The sequence below is a fragment of the Haliotis asinina genome, chromosome 2, assembly GCF_037392515.1.
Source record: "Haliotis asinina isolate JCU_RB_2024 chromosome 2, JCU_Hal_asi_v2, whole genome shotgun sequence".
Lineage (NCBI taxonomy): Eukaryota > Metazoa > Mollusca > Gastropoda > Lepetellida > Haliotidae > Haliotis > Haliotis asinina.
In genome coordinates this window covers 61,475,689-61,498,071 of record NC_090281.1, presented here as the reverse complement: position 1 = coordinate 61,498,071, position 22,383 = coordinate 61,475,689, and the positions used below count along the sequence as shown (strand labels likewise).

Below are 22,383 nucleotides of genomic sequence, written 5' to 3'. Positions count from 1 at the left end.
GCTTCAGTAACAGCATTGCCGAGTTCCTAAAGAATTACTTGAACGATATCATTTCGCGAGAGCGATAACTGCAGCATGTTCGACTAGTGTTGGATAGGGATATAGTTAGCGACCAGACAGATCACTCCTGTGCGAAACAGGGTCGAAATAAACTTCAGCAACCATGGACCAATGAGGTCATCGGCATGAAGTCAAAACCGACTAATCATATGGAAACCATGTTTGTATCTCACCTTGGCTGACACGAAGTCACGTTTCCATAATGCCAATTCATTGGCCGCCAATCGATGGTACACAAAATACAAGCAGTATTTGCAATTTAAAGGAGAAATTATTGTCTCGTGAATATGTACAACGATTTATGAAACACATGTTGACTCTAAGCACCTCGTTTCCTTACAACTGTGTATCTCAACGGTATGTACCTTTTAACTGCAAGTTAATTATTTTCTCCAGCACATGAGAAATATGGTGAAATACAGAATATCATCGGTCATACTGCTTAGTCACAGACGCGTCAAGTTTGGAAATACTTTTAAAACTGATAACGCAAAAACACTATCGCTGTTCAAATACCTTTTGTGCAAGCTAGAAAACGTGTAGACACAAACGTGGCCTTGGCAGAATAAGGAAATCTAATCTAGACGTATGAGCCAAGCAAATTTCGCCAGTCATGGCCGTGTATCCGGTTTCCCGTTACAAGAACAGACTGTAAATCGCAGTCGATGCGTGAATAAAATGTGTTCACCCGTCTTGACACTAATCATACCGTTTTTTGTTATATATTACATGATACATGCTGTGAATTGTGTGTTTCCGTTTTAAAAACTTAAACAAAATGACAAGCCTGAAAATGTGCTGAACAGACATGCTGTTTACGGTATTAAGAATGCTTGTCAGTATTTTTAATACATCTTATTTTTTGTATCTGATTAAAGATTTATGGGGTTAAATACACAAAAGCCTCTTTAAAAAGCGACATTTTCATTGCTTTTGGGGTTGTATACAAAATATGCTCGATATATCCTCATATGGTATACATTTTCCCTTGGCGGCCTTTCGTAACGAGTATCTTTTCCATCTGATTTTCGTTACAAATGCATTTTACTTGAAAGTAATGCTTTACAAATATATTCATACATTTTGAAACTCATATCATGTTTTGTTTGGGAAGAATACACACTAGAACAAATGAGTGGTAATATCGTGCGATTTGGGCCTCCCTCACAAAGCACTAAGATTTTGAGGTTGCTTCGTGAAAGAGTGGTTATCCTCCCAGATAAGCATCGTTCAGTGTGAAATTCAGCCAAACCCTACTGTCTGTAGACCTTGGGGTCCTTTTCAAGATCTCGGCACTTCCGGTCACGTGACCCAAGATGGTGTCACCTCCGGCAAGGGAGTTGTAATGACGATGGCCTTGAACACAGATAATTGTGGTCATCTGTTTCGCACAGGCGGACGCGGAGGCGGGTGTCATCTGCATACTTCCAGTTTCAGTCAGCAACTGATGAGAACAGCTGGAAAACCTAGCTGGAATCGTCTCATGGGTCGAATCGTGTCGAGTGTGTGCCGTGGCGTCATAGGGTGTGACGTCATGGACATATCTATGAAACAAAAACCCAACTATGACGTCATCTATCCAAAGCCCAAATGAACTCTTGAGGCGTCATAGGATTACGTTTAACTAAACCAGATTCAGTGTGGTTCTTTCCAGTTTTAATAACGCAGTCACCACGGATTGAAGCAGATTAAGAAGAAACAGAAGAGGAGCTTGTGCCATACCACCATCCGTTTCAGCACATGGAGGACATATTATAGACAAAGTGGAAAAAATGGGCAAAGAAACCACGAGTTTATTCGATGACACAAGGATATTACTACGCGTGGAAGATCCTGCTCTCCATGGCAAAGGATGGCTAACAGACATTGTCATCTTAAACACCTTCCTGGAGAAGAATCAATGCGTTGTACAAATCAAAATGATGACCAACCCTTCTTTGCCCATGCCCTGATCGAGGCCAGTTTCCATGGACACAACCGGATCCTGTGACCAAGAATTGGACCAAGCATATATGACCATCGTAGACCAACCCAAATGAGGGATGCCAAGAACTTAATTCAAGATCTCAAGATTCCAGAGGGCCCGTGTACAGGACATGTCACGTGGGATCTTTTAGCCAACGTTTGACGTCCTACCACCAAATCCAAATCTATTCCCAAGATGTGATGAATCGTGTGTCCTGAGTCCTGTTTGAAATCCAAACGCCAAACGCAGGTAAACTTTTATGCATCCATTTTGAAAGACATGTGCAACATAACCTGGTCACGATGACATCAGGCCCGCAAACACCACTCGATTGGTGTTGGCTGCTGGGATTTATAAAACTATCCATAGCCGTTAAAGCAATGGAAATAAGCCACGTCTCTATTCACCCTGTTTAGGTGAGTGTGTTTGTCATTCTGTAATGAACAAACAGGAAACAGAAGATCTTGCTGGATACAGTGTATGTCGACTTGGACGTGATGGAAGATCAAACTGTAGGGGTACCATGGCTCACATCCTGATGTATGCCCCCGTGTCCCACCGGATGATGGAAGACAGCGAACCATGAATGCGATCAAAATCTTTTTAATGACTGACATAGGGCGTCCCGTGCCATTCCAAAGTGGGAAGACCATCGTGACATTTCATTTCTGTCCCATCGTCCACAGAAGCCCATCATGGTAAGACACAAGTGTATCATACACTACTGTGATACTGGCTTTGGTGGACAACAGTGAGGACCAGGCTTAGACGTGTACAGGGCTTAGTATTCTAACTAAACTAAGGAGAGGCCTCAGAAACATCTTGGAGAACTTGGGGCGTTCAGCCCTCTCCACCCTCAAGACAGTGGGAAAATCAGCTCTCAAAAGAGGCATCAAGATACAGCCAGGACTGGTGCAAGATATCCGCTCTGGACACCGAATTTAGGGGAATAATTTGAAACATCATGGGAAACAGGCCTAGAGTCACCAAGAAACGTAAAGCTTTGTTCTGAGTCATTATTTGGATTCGCAGTGCAGATGTAAAGGCATCGGCATGACTGCTTTAGATGTCGTCCCCAATGTGGAGAGGGTGTCTCAATAGACCAGGCGCAAGATATATCCCAATGAAGACAACCTGACGATATGCTCCTCAGTCATCTCATTGGGGAGAACCCACTCACCACATGTATGCTCTGTTTCATCAACGTGTGAGGTTGTTTCGAACATAGCCTAAACAGATATCTCAGACGTCTTATGACATGGCCATGACTGGGTATTTCTATCATGGACGAGGTGATATTGTGACCTCTTATTGCCACAGCTTGAAACCATGTCAGTGGGAAGACAGAGATCGACCCTGGCGAGAACGCTTGAAGCATGCTAAGTCCTTTGTGAGCACTTGTGCATGTTTTGTCCTCAAGAAGAAGTGAATGACAACTACAGATAACTGGTGGTCAAAGGAGAAGAAGCATAATGCACAGCAACGTGCTTTCAAAAAGGTACATCAAAAAACGCCACTGGAGTTGAGATGTCCTTGATCAAACAGCATAAAGAGTCATCCGGATGGAAAAGGGGTTCAGTTTATCACCAGACACAGTACTGTCAAGACCTGTTGTGTAGACCTGGTGTGCAGATCAGCTGTCAAGATGATGTGCCAGAATATCTGCAAATGTTCCATGGCACAATTGCATCTCTTTTCTGTCAATCTTGTGGTGACCTCAGTCCAAGAAGCTCAGCCGATTCGATGCATTCCTCTTGCGCCGCCTTCAGTCGTGGGTCCTCTCCAAATCAACATAGCTAAAAATCAAGAACACAAATGGTATGGATGCAACTGATGGTGGGGACCACCGACCCCTCAAGTTCACTGTGAACAACATGATGCATTCCCTCTTTGGAGAAGTGCGTGTGCAAGTGGGACACAAGCTGGAATTTGCCCTTTCATGGGAACCTAAGCCTACCGAGCCTATTTGGAAACGTTACTGAGTTACGGGAAGGCCGCCAAAGGAACACATCCCCAGGACCCATGATGTTACACAGAAGAACCTGAAAGAGGGGATGATTTCAATGATGTCATCCAAAATGCCAATGGACGACGGATCAGATGGATCATTCTGCTCACCCCAGAAGTGGAAGTGACAGGTCGGCCTTAATCGTAGACTAATTGTGGTGGTCCTATCAGAACTTCAGGTCAGTCGTTGCAGTTGTTCACAATCAGCTACGAATGGTCGTGTCATTAGTAACGAATCGCACCATAGTGTGAAGTTAGCATTATCGGTTCCGCCGTATTCGGGTAGTCTGAGGATGGACGACTCTGACTTGACTACCAGCATTTGAACACCTGTACAACAGGATGTCCTACTGCATCCCCTCTACCAAGGTACCTTTGCCCCAGATCACTTTGCAACCACTGTGCTGCATAAAGAGCAGGGGCAGTATCCTAAATCTTACATTGTCACCAATGCCATCTCCCAGGACAACACTCGATGTGCGTGTACACCTGCTGCCATTGACTACTTTGACAGTTATAGAGTCGATCCCTACAAACTGCCTCCAGACTTTTGGAATGCCATGGCCTTCACCAGATGATGCAGACAACTGTGAAATTGCCAATCACCGCAACCCTACTTCAGTGCCTCTTGTGTGTATGTACTGGCTCATCATGTCCGTGGATGGTCTCTTGACGAGATGATGGAACAGTTTGATCCCTACGATAACTTCGTCAATGAAACGGATGTAAGACGTTGGTTTCAGCGCACACGCTTGACAGAAAACAAAGCCTATGATCCACAACCCTGCTAAAGCACACAACATTATCGTTTGATGTTCAGATGTTCTTATGCTACAGTTCATACTGTTTGTAAACAAAAGATAGGGACGCCCCTAATCCCGCTTCTTTTGTCAAGTGTTTTTCTTAGCGGGGAAAATATATAGTTGAAAAATGTCAAGCTGTTGTTATTATTGTTGTATGCATTGAATGTAGCATTTTTTTGAGCGAGATGGGTGGTCCTGAAAAGGAACATTGTGGAGTTGTGAGGTGTGTTTCTCACAGGGACCACAGTTGCACTGATATGGATGGATGGTCACCTCTATTTTTACCGGACACCTACTTCCATGTTTCAGCCGGAGAATATGAGTGTCCTTCCTCATCTCAGTTTTCCATGCTGCTGATTGCCGTCTGCGTTTGTATCTACTCCAATGAAAGCACCAGGAAGGGTGATTGAGTTAATATATACTACCGACAAGAAATAAGGGAACTAATGAAATAATAGCGAATTTGAAACTGCTTTAAATATCCACTAAATCAATTTTAGGCGTCAAGTTCAATATCTGGTGTGTCCACCATGTTGGGCAACACATTCACGGCAACAAAAGTCCTCCAACAATTTACCTTAAGCATTTGTAGTTACACTACCCCAGAGTGGGTTGTGCTCATTTAAATCTCCCATTATAATACAGGGCTGCTGGAAGATCTTGAGCTTGAAGATCAGTTTTGGCAAATGTCGAAGACGGCGAAATATAGAGAGAGGATAATATAAACGCTACCTGTAAAGTAATTCTCACTGCAACCGCATGCATATTACTGATAAGTGAAACAGGGCTTCTAATAACGTTTTGGCTGACTAGAATGGATGATCCTCCAGCGGCCCTATCACCCGGAGGTGAAGAACAACGATATGCGTTAAATGACGAAGGTCAAATGTATCTGTTTGTTTTAAATATCTCTTGGCGACATATCGCTGAAGGTGTAAAGTCTTGGACTAATGGCTGTAAATTATGTAAATTAGTCCTCAATCCTCTGCAGTTCCACTGTACAATATTACTGGAATAAACTATCTTTTGGTGGGGGGGGGGGGGGTTATTGGGTATCTGCTCCGCACTCTTTTAGGAGCTCTGCCACTTTGTTGTTTTGAAGCATCAGGCTTAGGCTTAGGTTTACTTTTAACAGATTATTGAGCTGTCGATTGAGATTTTGAGTGTGACTGAGATGATCTGTGATCAGAAGAAGACTTTGATGTACTAGGAACTGATTTTTCAGTCAGAGATTGTATAGCAGGGTACAAAAGCTGTGGAGAATCGCGATTTACCCAAGTCAAGGCTGTTTGGCAGCCTGCGGATGATTTTGCTATTTTAGAGCTAGACTCAGATGATGGTTTTGCTACTGTAGCGTAACTTTCTGGAAGATCAGATCTCTTTACCATTTTTTGCCTCAGAAAAAGAGATATTTTGAGTAAACTATTCTGTTTATCTCCATTTGCTCTTTCCAAATAGGACACTGTTTAGAAAATGAGGAATGGTCGCCTGCGCAGTTGGTGCACGTTTTAAAATCACAATCTTTTGTTTTCTCACCACAGTGAGCGCACGCAACAGACAATGTGCAAGTAGTTACACAGTGTCCGTATTTCTGGCATTTAAAACACCTGAGCAGGTTGGGAATGTAGGTGTCAACGTAAATGTTGCAGTAGCCTGCCTTCACTGATTTGGGTGCATTTGGACATGCAAAAGGAAACAGATATGTATTTGTTTTGATGGTTTCGTTGTTTTTCCGAGTTGAAAAGCTCTTGACAAAAAGCACACCTTGATCCTTAATGTTTATCAGGTTAGTTGATTGTTGTTTTTTCGCGCACTCAACTAACAGCGCACCCGAACGTAAGCGTCTAATATTTTTCCCATCCCCAGCAATACCTTGAATACCCTTTGATACAGCAAAGGGTTCAACTTTAGCGGTGTCTTGTCAGGAGTCTCAATCACAAGGAAACGTGGCCAATACTCAATCGATGCATACGGTCTGTGGTCAGTATCAACAGGGTCATTTTCAAGTGGACGTTTTGTTTTTTTGGGGTGGAATTTCATAAGCCATGGTTAGTGTAGTATGGTTCATCATCCGAACTCCCCACCCACCACAGATGATATACTCCAGCAGAAGAATTAAAAGATTAATAATTCCACCAGATTGGCCCATGAGCCACCGCCTTCTGGGCATAAGACTCTAGGCAAAGTCCAGAACAACATAATTCAAAATAAAAACTGTTTTAGACAATAAAGCCAAGACCAAAGTTACAGTAATTCCAAATGATATTTCATTCTCTTCCCACAGAGGTCATATCTTCCTACCTAACCTCTGTTCTAATACGACCCTTTCATGGTGCGAGTGTTCAAGACTCGTGATTGGAGGCAATCAGATTCAGAATCAGAATCTGTGGGAAGAGAATGATGATATTTATGCAATGATAAATATAATTATAATCCATGCATAGGACTTGGCATGACCAGCCGATTGTCTGAACCGGGACCGTTCAACCACCCGTTTGGGGCCAAAGTGGTGCATTTGGCAATAGGAAGATAGTTGCAGACCCCTATTCCTCCACCGACACAGGACCGCAACCCACGGTAAACGGGTTGGTGGACCAAACATCCCCCCTGGTCCACGACTGGGGTGAACCGCTCTCAGCCTTACCCAGCACCCTCCACGAGGAGGTGGCCATTCGCGGGTGCCGCATCAGGAAGGGAGCTCAAGAACTCAAAAGTTTATTTTCCAAGTGCTCAGTCTAATATGTCATTGGTAACATGCTTTAACACCACTACGGTCCTTTTCACGGCCACCATCTCGCTCAAGAGAAAGCGGAGTAAAAAAAGCTTTAACATCTTGAACAGGGCGTCATCTTGGGCCCGGGTGCGTCGCCATCTTGGGTCACATGACCGGAAGTGACGTCATCTTGAAAAAGACCCACGGGGACGTGGTGCACTACTAGTGTCCATGGAGGCTCACATCAATGACAAAAACTACAATAGCAACATCGGCAGACTTCTACGAAACCTGGAACGTATCAAACACACAAGTCTCAGAAGGTGCAGAATACCGCTTTCAAAGTGACCTATAAATCGGACGAGACCCGTGAAGATCCGGGATAGAATAGGCATTTAACAGCTCATGCTTGCCATGAAATGCGACTATTATTGTCGTAAGAGGCAACTAATGGGATCGCTGACCTGGTTGACACATGTCATCGGTTCTTAAATTGCGTAGACCGATATCCATGCGGTTGATCACTGGACTGTCTGCTCCAAACGATTATTTACAGACCGAAGCAATATACCGGGAATATTGCTGAACACGGCGTAAAACTCACTTAGCTGGTTCCCCACTGCCTTTGCTTGCACCAACTTGAGACATGCGACACGGGGGTCAGCTTACTCCCGCTACCAGATTTTCGGTGACAAGCGTACATTCAAGAAACATTTCTGGTTCCCAATAGCGGGAATGCCAAATATGACTTTCTTAGAAAGGGTCTAATTTGGGGATGGTTAGATAGGGAATTTGTTATTCCTGCAAGGATTGTCGGTTCCATACAGTCAAATGACAGCTACACGACCAATCGAAAAGGCCGCTGCCACCAACGAGTTCGAGCCTACTGTAACCTGACACTGTCAACTTGACAGTGCCAAGGCCATTCCTTGAAAATGACTTTGAGCTCTGATGCCAGCCATACGGAGTCGTCGTTGTACGCTTCGTCTGCTGATGAGGTGTCCCAATGCCGTCGTCGCCGTGACGAATCTGTTCCGCGGGTGCATTGCCCGGATGTAGAGGTCTTCGGCTGACGTTGAAACACTTGCTCTACCCGTTCTTGGACGGCCTTGTGTCAGGCCTGTCTGTTGGTAACGGCTCAACAAGTTGCTGATGGTTGCTTGGCTGCAACTGAAGACAACATATGTCATTTTTGGGATTTCACTTTCTTAGTAAAGCACTTTTTTGGTTGAGTCCCATCCATGATTCGAACCCACACCCTCAGAGTCAGTCCCCTAATCGAATGCACACAAAGCCGCCTTGCCCGCACAGCTACCGCGAGTTCCACAAGAATTTGTACTTTACTAAGAACGTGAAATCCCAGATATGGCATATGTTGTATTTGACCACTTTCTAAATGGCTTCGTGTAATTGTGCAACTGAAGACTCTTGCAATGTGACGTGAGGTCTTGTGAAAGTCTGAGCATTTCTGTGATGGTCTTTTTGAGACTGCATGGTTGTACTGTTCCACATGGGTGTTTATGCAACAGTTGTGCACGGGTATTTTCAGCATTTCTGGAATGTTTATTTCCAGCACGAAATTCACATGATCACGACCCTATGCATTGCTACAGAATGTGTGTTGAATGTTTTCTGAAAACATTTCACTTAATGGCAGTATCTGTAATTGCGGAAACGTTAATTTACAAGTGACACGTCTCTTTTGCCCTTTAGTTTCTATATCTGTCTTCTCATGGAACTTCATATTCATATAAGGCATGTTCTGTGTTGTAAGCCATCGTTTCAGCTGTCTTCATACCTGCCATGTTTCAAGGGACGAGACTCAGATATATATTTATATTTACGCCATATAGTCGGAATGTTCCGTAAAACTAATCTATCTCACTCACTCACTCACTCAAAATTTCCAACTTCTAAGATCTTTGTGTTATCGTGAGAATATTGCACTCACATGCAAACGATTGCCACATGGCAACCAGATTACCACTTGGCAACCAGAGGACCACTCTGAATCTGCTGTCAACGATTCTACTCCACTCCCTCAGACTATGGACGTGGCTGGTTACGCGATACCAGTTGTTTCTGTACCATAATTTACCAAATACTCGTACTGTAAATATGTATCATGGCATTATGGTGTATTTATGGTGTATGCGTTATTTTAATGTTAATGTCTACTGGGCTACTTAACGGAAAGTGACATAACTCTACTTTATCCTCACCACGAAACTTAATGGCTGCATTTTGAGCAGATATGAATTGAAACGTTTATTTGTACTTTACAACCATATGTGGAAATTGTCTAATAGCCCAGGGACAAGTAAGACAGCACTGTTTGATTGCCCGAATTGAAAACCGACTTGTCCCGGGCGTTGAGCGACGGGATTTTTGAACCCTTGACTGGTCATCCATTTTACACATTTATCGTTGATGCGTCTGTCACAGTAAATGCTTTAATCGCAATAACAACGTTATTAGTAAATGCGATTATCTGAGAGCGCTGTTTTAGGAATATAATATGGACGACAGTCACAAATAATTCGGTGACTGTGTAGTTAACTCATCAACGTTAAGAAACTTTACTTTCTTCTACTTTGTTAAAAGCTCTATGGTTTCAGGCCTACGTTTAGTCTATTGTGTCTTAGCTATAAGTTATGACTCTTGGCACCACTTTCAGATTTATGTGGGACGTGGCATCCTTTCATCTTTTTCGGGTATTCTGTATTACAATATTGCTTATTTCAACACTGAGTAACACTACGCTGTTTTGTGATTATTACAGAGCGTATGAGCGTATTTAGAGTACTTAGGGTGTTCTATATTTGATCGTATGTGAACTACTGTACACTGTGTACATAGATTATTATGAAAGGATGTATCGTGTGTAACGAATCTGCATGTGATGTTAACTAATACTCTCTGTCTATATATGTACTGGTATATTTACTCAGATCTTGTGTTGTGTGTTGACTGGTGTTGTGAACATCTTGCCCGGCGAGCTTAATCGCAACAGTCAAGTTTTAGCAGACGTATCATGCACACAATTAGTCTATTCATTTTCTGTAGCCACAACATGTGGGCATTTTTCCTAGTATCAAAACAATTGTCAGTTTATTATCTTTAAGGTTTGTTTCATATGGTATTCTGTGGTCAGCATAAACGAAGAATATATGGTTATAGGCCTTTGAATGATATTTAGAAGTGACACATCCAAGGAAGAGAGTTGTGTGGAGTGAGTGAGTGACTTAATATCTAACGTCACATCGGCATTATCTCAGCCATATTGTGACGAGAACATGTAACAAAGAAAAGAACTAGATGTATATTATAAAATCTCTCGGGAAAGGACAGTAAAACAACTAGGATATCACAATTTGAATTAAAACTAGAGTGGAAAGTTAAAAATAATATCACTATTCGGACAATGCAACATAAAATCAGGCTATAGATTGCCAACACATGAAGGTAGATCACCATACTAGGGCCATGGGGACTTACAGTACCTTTGCTACCTGCATGGACCCTAGTTGGACTTACATCATCCCCTCAGCCGTTAGCAATTTAGTCCCATCTAGCCAAAAATTGAAAATACACATATTCTACGATTAAAAACAGTGGAAGTCTAAACGCACAGGAAATGTTTTGGGACTTACGTACCCTCTCAGGGGGACAATAATTTTACGGTACTTCAACCCCCTTTGAGGGTACAGGCACTAACAATTCAAGTTACTAATCTAATTCAAGTTTTACTAATCTAAACTACCATGAATTAAAATGCAGCTATCTACAGAACATAATAATCAAAATTCAATGATGAAATAAATTTCTTTTAAAAATCCAAGAATTAAATGAGAACTTACGGTGTTAAAAAGGTCATAATTGTTTTTACATTGCAATATTTATCCCTTGTGATGGCGAATTCAACACAGTTATGCAGGATATGCTTGACCGTGGTTCTATAATCACAAGGGATGCAAAACGGAGGATCCTCACCTTTCAATAGGTATGAATGAGTATATCTAGTATGGACTGCCATTCGAAGGATCAGTATGATCCCGGCCATGAATTTGGGAAATTCCCTGTAGTCCATATCATATCAAATATATTAAGCAATGTTTCCAGACATGATTCGGGTAAATGTTTCAGGAGTTGATAATGAATATCATCATCCCCTGTTGCTGTATCATGACCTTGCTCAAGGGCTGTATATAGCTCATGTAATGAAAATAGTTCGTTATAATCTTTACCATTGTCTGAGTTAAAATTGATTGTTTTCTTCTCTTGCTGTTTCTGGTAATTCTGAAACTCAGGGACGTAATTTGATGAAGACGAATGTTTGGCGAGAGTTTCTCCAAGCTTATTGGCAATGTCACCCTTATCTGCCAATACATCGTCACCATCCTTCAGATGGTGGACAGTAGATTTAGAACCTTTGCCCTTTATACGTTGAATCATATTCCAAACTTTTGAAATTGGTGTGCGGGAATTTATCTTGGAAACATAATTTCACCAAGATTGATGCTTATTCTGCTTAAAGGCGCGTCGAGCCTTAGCATTTAGAATTTTAACTTTGTCTAAATTATGGACTGTAGGATGCCGCCGAAAATATGACCATGGTTTACTAACATGTGGATTTGGAGAGGACTTAGGTATAGTTTCATGAGCTATATTCTTCAGTTTATCAGAGAATACCTGGATCGGATCCAGAGTATTGACAAAAACGTCAGTTTTCAAGTTGTCAGTGCACAGTGTCCGAAATAATGGCCACTTGGCCATACTGAAATTCCACCTCGTTGCAGGTGGGTTATCAGTCGGATTTATAGTTGTAAGAATTGTTGGAAAATGGTCACTTCCACAAAGGTCATCATGGACTGACCATTCAAACTCATTGTATATATCTGGATCAGAGAGTGACAAATCAAGTGCGGAATACGTTCCTGTACCAGGATGTAATTAAGTGGCTGATCCATCATTAAATATGCACACGTTGTTATTAGATATGAAGTCTTCAAGTACTTTCCCTTTAGTGTTAGTGACCCGTGAAGGTCCCGGGGTAGAATAGGCCTTCAGCAACCCATGCTTGCCATAAAAGGTGACTATGCTTGTCGTAAGAGGCGACTAACGGGATCGGGTGGTCAGACTACCTGACTTGGTTGACACATGTCATCGGTTCCCAATTGCGCAGATCGATGCTCGTGTTGCTGATCACTGGATTGTCTGGTCCAGACTCGATTATTTACAGACCGTCGCCATATAGCTGGAATATTGCTAAGTGTGACGTAAAACTAAACTCACTCACTCACTCACTCACTTTAGTGTTAGTATCAGTACTTCCCCATAAAATTTTATGTCCGTTAAGATCACCCATGAAAATACAGGGTTTGGGAAGTTGGTCATATAGATCCTGAAGATCAGACTGCTGAACCGCTGAAGATGGTGAAATGTACAAGGAACAAAGCGTGAAAGTTATCTGTAACGAAATCCGTACAGCAACAGCCTGAAGATTGCTTTTAAAGGGAACAGGGCTATGAATAACACCCTGCCTCACCAAAATAGAAGCACCACCAGTGGCTTTATCACCTGGAGGTGAAAACGAATGAAATGAGTTATACTGACGCAAGTCAAATCTGTCTGCACGTTTCAGGTATGTCTCTTGTAAACTAAAAGCTGATGGTTTAAAATCTTGTGATAATAGTTGAAGATCATTAAAATTGCAATTCCACTGGATAACATTATGAGAGAAACTCATGGGGGCTCAATAGTAGAGCGTGCACGAGACGAAGTCCCTTTAAGCTGAGATGGCTGAGAAGGGCTTGTCTCCATAGCTAGCGGTTCATAGGTGTTTTGAACCTCTACAGGCACTTTTAATGGTAAAGGCACCTCAATATGTTAAAGGGCCCTGGCTTCCTGTCGTCTTTGTTGTTTCTGTTCTTTTTTTGACATTGTTTTCTTTTTTAGGTTCATGATGATTGTTGTGCTCAGACGTCATATTAGGTAGTGGTAAAGGATTTGTTGTAAGAGTAGTTTGTGATGATGCTGGTGACGAGGCAGGTATGATCAGTATTGACTTGGTATAAAATAACTTGGTCATCCGAGGTCCAGTTTATGGCAGTTTGACAACCAGAATCAACTTTGAGTGGGAATGAGGAGACTGCAACAGAATAGGTGAGAGTAGTAGATGAAGCAGATAATTCATTATCAACCAGTTTCCTTGCATCAGCAAAGGAAATGTCATTTGTGTGTTTGACTTTCAAAATTTTTGTCTGCCTCACGAAAGAAGGACATGCCTTTGACGAGCTCATGTGCTCACCCTTACAATTTACGCACTTGATGTTATAAGTGCAGTCTGTGCCATCATGGTTTTTACTACACCGGAAGCATACCTGGGTGTTTTTGCAAGATCTTGCACCATGACCAAATTATTGGCATTTGAAACAACGGAGTGGATTTGTACACATCCACACCGATGTTGAAATATCCTGCTTCAACAGAAGGTGGAATCTTTGTAAGGGCAAAAGTGAAAAGGTAGGTGTTTGTTTTTATGGTTTTGTTACCTTCTCTCCTTGTAAACCGTTTTACAGACAGCACTCTTGAGACTTCATTTCTGCCACAATCTCTTCTTCAGACATATCAGAGAGGCACATTGCACGATCACATACAATGCCTCTGCATGAATTTAGGGTCTTATGGATTGATACGACAATCTCAGTCTAGGCAAAATGATGAGCTTGGAGAAGATTTTGAGACTGTTGCCTCCATGCACATTCAACTATAAGAGAACCGGACCGGAGACGTGTAACATTTTTAACAGTTCCACAAATGCCTTCAGTAGATTTTGAAATAACGAAAGGATTAACTTTGAGGGGTGTACCATCACTTCCATCGACAACAAGAAATCGTTGCCATGAATCAATACTATTTATGGATTCCTCATCAGAAGATGTGGCAGCATCACTATCAATGTGCCTTCTTTTAGTTTTTGATCTGGAACCAGTAGGTAGTTGGGTAGCCATAATGAAAAATATATTCGACACCCTTGCTCCCCACCCACCATTGAGTGTCAACATGGACGGAATTGCAGCGGAAGCCAACTACAAAACCAGGGCTACAATAATGCAAGAAGGACGCAGGTGGCTATAATAGTCAAACAGAGTAAAAGGTCAGGCTGGTCCGGCCCTAGACAGTTACCTGATGACAAAGAAACCCGGAGGTCATTAATGCCAGATTGGCCCATGAGCCACCGCCCCCTGGCATAGGACTCTAGGCAAAAGTGTGATATAGTAACAGTTTCATGGTTTCCATAGTAACCACATGAAATATCAATATGAACACTGAATTACAATTATCCATGCTCAGGGCATGGCGTGACCAGCCGATTGATAGAATCGGGCCGATTCTACCATCCGAACACTGTTCAAGCTCCCACTGCCCTCAACCACCAGGATCCCGTCCTCCACCGACATGGGACGCAACCCACGGCAAACAGGTTGCCCAATTTGGTCGCCTCTTACGACCAGCAATGGGGTGCTGTGGACACATTCTGTCCCGGGTCCACACGGGAGAAGAGCACTTAGCGTTACCCAGCACCCACCACGAGGAGGTGGCTCTTCACGGGTGCCGAGAGTTGTGTGGATGTCAACTTCTTTATTATGAGGAACACATAGTAACTGATATCCATACAAGCCTCCTCATCTCATGGTTATAGAGCACACTATTAAAATAACAATGTTTGATCAAGATCTGCCACCAAAGATTTGAAAGTGTCGGTTCAATCCTTACCTCTCCCTAAGTGTAGTACAACGTTACATAAAATGTCATATTGCATGTCACATCGTTCCCAGTGGAAGTCGTTAGGAAAAGGCAAATACACTCTTTATAGATAAAATCTATTCATTTTTAAGATCAAACGAAATGTGTTTTCATTTCACACCTCTCAGAGTTATGAAGCAATGAAATATCTGACAATGTAAGTCAAATATATCAAGCTTATCTGACGCAGTGATCAGTATTGCATCCAGGTGCACAGCGCGAAATGTTACGTTGACTGAGTTTGTACTGACGTACCTGACAGCACGGGTGCACAAAAACTGTTATATTCTGCCGTCATTAGACAGGGAGGCAGGGTACTTCCTTGTATGGGTTGTATAAATCAAACCATGCATTGCTTTGTAAGTGCATTGTGACCCGTGAAGGTCCCGGGGTAGAATAGGCCTTCAGCAACCCATGCTTGCTATACACGGCGGTTGTGCTTGTCGTAAGAGGCGACTAACGAGATCGGGTATTCAGGCTCGCTGACTTGATTGACACGTCATCATTTCCCAACTGCACAGATCAATGCTCATATTGTTGATCACTGGATTGTCTCGTCCAGACTCTATTATTTACAGACCGCCGTCATATGACTGGAATATTGCTGAGTGCGACGTAAAACCCTCACCCTAGGTGAATAGTGGGAGCATATTAGAAAGGTATAGAACACTGTAATACCTGTTCAAAAAATTCGAGTCGTTGTTGCAATGAAAGAATGCATGTTCTTGCCGACAGAGACAAGCAGGGGAAGATGGCAAAGTCATGCTGACACTTCTGGTGGCTGGATTGACTGATCAGTGTCCGTCTCTACCTCTCCATGATTGCCTATCTGCTGGTCGGTCCTCGCTTTTCCCCTCATCGGTGACGACTTGAGAACAATTGCTCTCGTTGGCATGTCAAAGTTTCTATCGATAGTTCCAAATGAAGAATTAACATATCACAGAATGCAAAACGTTTATCAAAATATCGCTGGCGACTACAATTTCCATTCACAGTTAACAAGATCAGAACGTCATATCAGGACGCCTGTGAGTTGTGATAACACTCCATGCTTGAACACTTCCAGCCAAATACCGAACACGGTCATGTATTGCACTCCTGGGATACCGCTCTCTACTACGTCGATAACGACGTTTTCCGTCAAATCAGTGACAAACCCTTGACAGCCACGGCCTGGTGTTATCTGACACATCCTAATGTTTGCCGACTATGGTCAGTTTTGGGTAGGGTCCCCCAGCATGAGATCATTATCACGTGTGCAGCCTTATCAGTGTATTAATTGACCGTTTCCTCTGTTTATTGAAATGATCCTGTCTGGTTCTACAAAGGTCGAACAATATTTCTCCTGATTTGTCTGATCCCTAAAACCTCCGCCCTGTTCCTTGTCTGACTATCCTATACACAATATTTACAGTATCTCTTGTGTCATCTAAGTGCATCTACATATTGTTATGTGGAGCAGAAAGCAGCCAGACAGGGATTTCGGTTCAGAAAATGATCCTTGATTAGCTTCTGAAAGTTCCGTACCCACAACACAGACCTATCTGATGGACTGCTTGTTTTGCTCAAGTCATTAATGAATTGCTGATCAGCTCAACTTGAGATGTATTTGCAAGGACAGGCACTCACCTTAGAACCAAGTTCCATTAGAAGAGTAATATGTTTGAGCGATTATTTTACATATATATCCACCACATCCACTGAGCTTTTTGCGTAGCAAAGACTAAGTTATCATCCGGGACCACCTCAGTTCATATGCTAAACACTTCATACTCACCCTTGAGATAACCTTGAACCCCTTGCAAATGGAAAATTTTCAATGAAAAAGTATACATGTATGCTCCTTCTTTTCTAATGACATCGGCATGTCCTTTCGGCTCAACACCTGCAGCTACTTTTATTTGGCAAGATAGAAGGAGTATCAGTCAGTATACTGAGCAGAGTAGTGCCTGAACGGGGTCATGGCTATAGGTACTTTGGAATGCAGGTTAGAGAGAAATTATATAAAAGACTAAATGGGCAGAATTCAGTTGTTGACATGCGAAAATCTGGACAATCAATCGATTGTCTGGTCCACACTGGATTTGTTTACAAACATATCATGTTCTTCTGGATGTGGGAAGGGTTTTGTCGCAAACTGCTCAGAACAAGGTCTGAACAATAAACACGTATGGTGTGTCAGTCCTTCTTTTGGCATATCTGATTAGACGAAACAAGACACTATTGGCAAAGTGAGTGAGTGAGTTTAGTTTTACTCCACTTTTAGCAATATTCCAGCAATATCACGACGGGAGAAACACACAAAAAATGGGTCTCACACATTGTACCCATGTGGATAATCGAACCCAGGTCTTCGGAGTGACGAGCGAACGCGCTAAGCACTTGGCTACCCCACCGCCCTATTGGCGAAGGTATTGTCAGGCTCACAATAAGAATCATGTCAGACCACAGACTCTACCGCCCTCGCTCTGTACTGAAATCATTGTCAACCAAGTAAAGTGCCATATGAAACCTCACATTTTTTTAAGTGAATGCTTTCTAAACGACAGCTGTATCGAGTTTATGTGCAGTGCGCTGATGAGAAGAGCATATGTGTTGAGCTCTTCACTTGAACGATGTCGGCTGGAAAGACGACTGAAACAGAAGGCTTTCTGTTTGCCTTGCTGAACCAATCCAGACCAACTGTGACACGTTGATTGTGTAATGGGCTTAATAAGGCTGTCCAACATCTTGTGAGTGGATACCCAGCACTGACATAGACCTAGGATCCAAAGTGGATCCTTTCGGTCCTTTCACTACCGTCTTCACAAGGCCTGTCTATTGTCTCTGGCATTCATACAGAATATATAGAGGGCAGCATTGAAATATATAAAGGGCATCATGGAAAATGACAACTGCATATCTTTTTGAATAGGCCTTTGACATTTTCAGCCTCTGGCATATCCAGGCCATCAAACTTGCTTATTGCTTGCTTATTTTAAATAAAACAATGGAATTACATATGTGACCGAACTTTCTGTCCCTTTAACAGCTATGTGATTGACAGGATTTAGGAAAAGCAGGATCCCCATCGTTCTTGCTGTCGACTGTGAAGCGTTTCCTGGGACGTGGCCCATTTCTGTTGAGCCTGCTTGTACAGGGAGACAACGAACTTAATAATGAATTTCCCGTTCGTCTAACCTGACTATTCTTAGTCGTTAGTTGTTAGTGCTTTGGTAGTTTTTCCATCTAACTGATTTTGGATTTAAAAAAATGTCTCTGGAGATGTTTGCTGAATTGCTCTGTAAAAGGGTTTCAATATATTTCGCATTTTGTTTTCCTTAGATGTTTTTTTTCAATAGACTGAGTCACCTAGTTTCATTTCATGCAGCCTAATTGTCCCGTCTGCATTCTTAACCTGCCTCCGTTTAGCTTTTTCATGTGTCTGTGGAAAAGTGTGAAATACTAATGTGTTGATGCTGAAGAACAATGTGTACTTATCTTCCCCTGAACAGTTCTTCTGGGGTCTTATCAGTCTATGAGTAACACAACGTTTTGAATGAAGAGGACGAAGAATGGTGAGAATTTGGATGATTCAGATGTGTTGAATGGGATTGTCGCTAATATTTGAGGTACAGCATCCATGTCCTCAGATGTTATTTGGCATGTTGGATGGCATGGAGTATCCTCTGGAATCTTTTGTTTTCTTGGGAGTGACGGGAAGAATGTGCTGTCATAGTGTACCCAAAGATTCCAATGTTTCTTTGAAAGCCCAGTGTACATTTTCTAACCCTTTATCAGCGACAATCTCAATTGCAGGGACAAGACAAAAATCCACAAAAGCCTAAGGCACTTCACTGAAATAACCTAATATGTTGATTATACGTGATGGTTTAATATGCCCAAAGCGATATGGGATATGGTCCAGACGGATCCAAAATGAATTTTTATCAGTGGGTAAGGTGAAATATATGTTTCAAGGAGGGGAGGTTTGTGCTTCCACAATCACTGTGATTAACATGTGAATATGTGGTCCACTCCAATATACCGCTTTAGAACAGTTCTTTCTTAATTTCCTCCTTGAATCCCAACATCTTCCCATATTTGGTCTGTGCATCTACTATATCACACCCTGGACCCATCAGATTATGACTGATGGCTTCAGTACCATGCGTGGTCAGTTGGCATACTGCCCAGGCTCAAATCGTGTGAGAATACGTGCACAACGTTAAAGCCAATGCATTGCCTTAGTCAGCACATTCTCCAGACGTGAACCCCATTGAACATTTGTGGGACCATCTTAATCGTCAGCTGAGACAGCGTGAACCATCTGAGTGAACCGGCAAGAACGAGAATTCTCTACTTATGGAACTGGATGATTCCTGCTGAGCTCATCCACCAACTGAAGGCATCAATGGGGAGTTTAGTGATGCCCAGGGTGTTCACACTCCCTATTGATGACATATCTCCTGACTCCTGTCTCATTAATATACTGAATCACAAAAGAAACACCACCCTACCAAAGATTTTGCCAAATATGTTTCATCTAAATTCTAACTATTTTTTTCACAATTTCGTCGAAATTCGTCTTTAAGTATTGATGATCAAACATGTCAATTTGGGAAAATCTTTCTGTCATAATTATTATGTTATTTACATGTGTTTGAATTAAACTGTTTATCAGTTTCAAAAGGGGAATGACTTTTTTGCGGTTCATTGTATAACTGTTTATGTACTTTTTGAATGAACCCTGATCTGAGTAATTTTTCATTTTGTCATAAATTTCACATGTATCTTCTTTCTGTTTTTGGTCAACTGATGTGGGTGATAACTTTCTCTTGCCCAGGTAGATTATATACACCAATAATTATCACACGCAACACCAGCATAGGTCAGCAATTCTCATGGACATAGTCTGTTTATCTGGTCACTTTGTATCCGACAAATCCAAACATAGCCACATCAACATTCAGACACAGGCACATGGGTTGGACAAAGGGTGGTTTGTTCATGAAGAAAGTTCACTGAACGTGTTGACTGTGATGAAAACATCCATATTGCAGATAGAAACATTGACATAAAAATAACAATATTTGCTGAAAAGGTGTCTTTGGTACAGATGAAGAGTGTGTGTCGTGGAACCCGTTTTTAAACACAGCAGCACACTTGGCAGTATAACTGAATTCATTATTCTTGTACCAATGCATTAACATAATACTCACAACAGATTCAGGTACAAGAGTGTATGTATGAGGAAATATTCATGTTTATACAAAACAAATTCCTTGAAAATTGAAAAAAATGACGCTACACCAGGGTATTTTCACATCTTTTCAATACATATTAATGAGCAGCAGACACGAAAACAGACATTAATTTAATGATACATACAACCACATGTAGGTTACCAACACAGAACAGGCACATTGAATTGAACACATTTACGAAGGCTCGGAGATGACCGTGGGAATGAATGGGTTGGAGGAATGCATTGACTGGGGAGGGCTGAAGGTAATTAGTTGCAGTCTTCAAGTGGCCTGTTCAGTCCGACGTTCATAGACAAGATAATGGACATGATTCCTTCTATAGCCAACATTTGGTGTTTTCTTCAGCTATACAGGGCACTATCTATCATACCCTACAAAAAGTCATGGCGTCTCTTGGCAATAAACTAAATGATGTGAGAAAGGAAATTTCTGAAAACGAGGTCTTTTATGAATGGGTCATCTTTAGATTTCAGCAGGGATGACTCATGTCGAATAGATTTAAGAAATAAACGTCCTCGTATTCCTTTGTTTCCTGACGACGAAGGCATTTTTGTAATCTGGACCATACCATTGAAGAAAGGATTGTTTAAGTTCTGGCCATGTAATTTTGTCTTCCTTAGGAAGTCCTTCATACCAAATGACAACAGACTAAAATATGTCTGGAAAAAGTTAGCAACTTTTTTACTGTCGTAATTTTGATTGTGGACTAATTTCTGAAATCTGCTCAGTCTGGAAGATGCACGATACATTCCTACATTTTTGTAAAAAAACAGTCCCCTATAAACTATCTGAATAATATTGCTAAACACTTTTAGGATAATATACAAAAGATTACAGGACATGTAGTCCAACTGGCGTTCACCGTTTGTAACAATTCATATTTTCCAGTGCCCAAATATATAACACCAATCTGAAGATTATTACTGAAACTTATGTACATGTGCCCTCCATACTTAACCAGAGATGCCAGTGAATGTTTAAACGATTGTACCTTAGCTGTTCTATCGGTCAAAACAGATATTTTATGAAGCACATTAACTTCGACGTAATACAGATCCCGGTTAATGTCATCAAACAGGGACAACCTGGAGCAGATATGTTTTTTAATAAGAGCCAAGTAAGTTCCGTCGTATTTAGATAAGTATAAGCCTGATTCGCTGAACATATAGAACGTCTCTCTTTGGGTGTCAACTGAGAAAGAGATAAAAGTGTACCTTCGGAGACCCGGAATTTGTTCAATATTCCGTCCATTCGCTGGAACACGCCATATGCCTGTTTTTGGTTTTTTGTTTACAAGAACATAAATCAGTTGTTTCGTGTCATCCACGCACATAGTAGTGGTTAAGAGTCCTTTCACTATAACCGTTTGCTCGGTACTATCTAGTGCAAATGAGGAAAGGACCGGGGTTAGTTCCATATCAACAACAATCCTCTTCAGTGAAGGTATATACCCAATCGTTCTGACCCTCCTGGGATTTTCAACGAAGGGATATCCTTCCTGAAGGCTAGTGTTTATTTGTAGTTGTTGGAATTGATTCACTGTGTTGAGTCTTCTCGGGGTTAGCAACAGACTTGGCAGACCAAGATGTTTCTTCTGCTCGTTAACTGAAACATTTAGTAACACTTACAAATGTCAAATACCTTCGCTTCTGCACATGGAATGCATATGTAATATGCACAATATATAGAAACTGATGTTTACTTATATGCACAATGCACCGACCGTGATGTTCACTTACACAATATGCCGACAGTGGTGTTTAGGTGGAAAGTATTCAT

At 41.8% G+C, this 22,383-nt stretch overlaps 1 protein-coding gene across 1 annotated transcript in view; it reads right to left on the bottom strand.

The window, feature by feature from the left end:
- Positions 1-19,389: 19,389 nt before the first annotated feature.
- The window catches only part of LOC137271933 (uncharacterized), a 60,876-nt gene continuing 57,882 nt past the window's right edge, over positions 19,390-22,383 (bottom strand). Inside the window, exons 4-5 of the mRNA XM_067804315.1 lie at positions 21,457-22,209; positions 19,390-19,469 (exon numbers count right to left, since the gene is read on the bottom strand). Of these exons, the coding sequence (XP_067660416.1) occupies positions 19,390-19,469; positions 21,457-22,209 (833 nt within the window). The remainder of the gene's footprint in view (positions 19,470-21,456; positions 22,210-22,383) is intronic.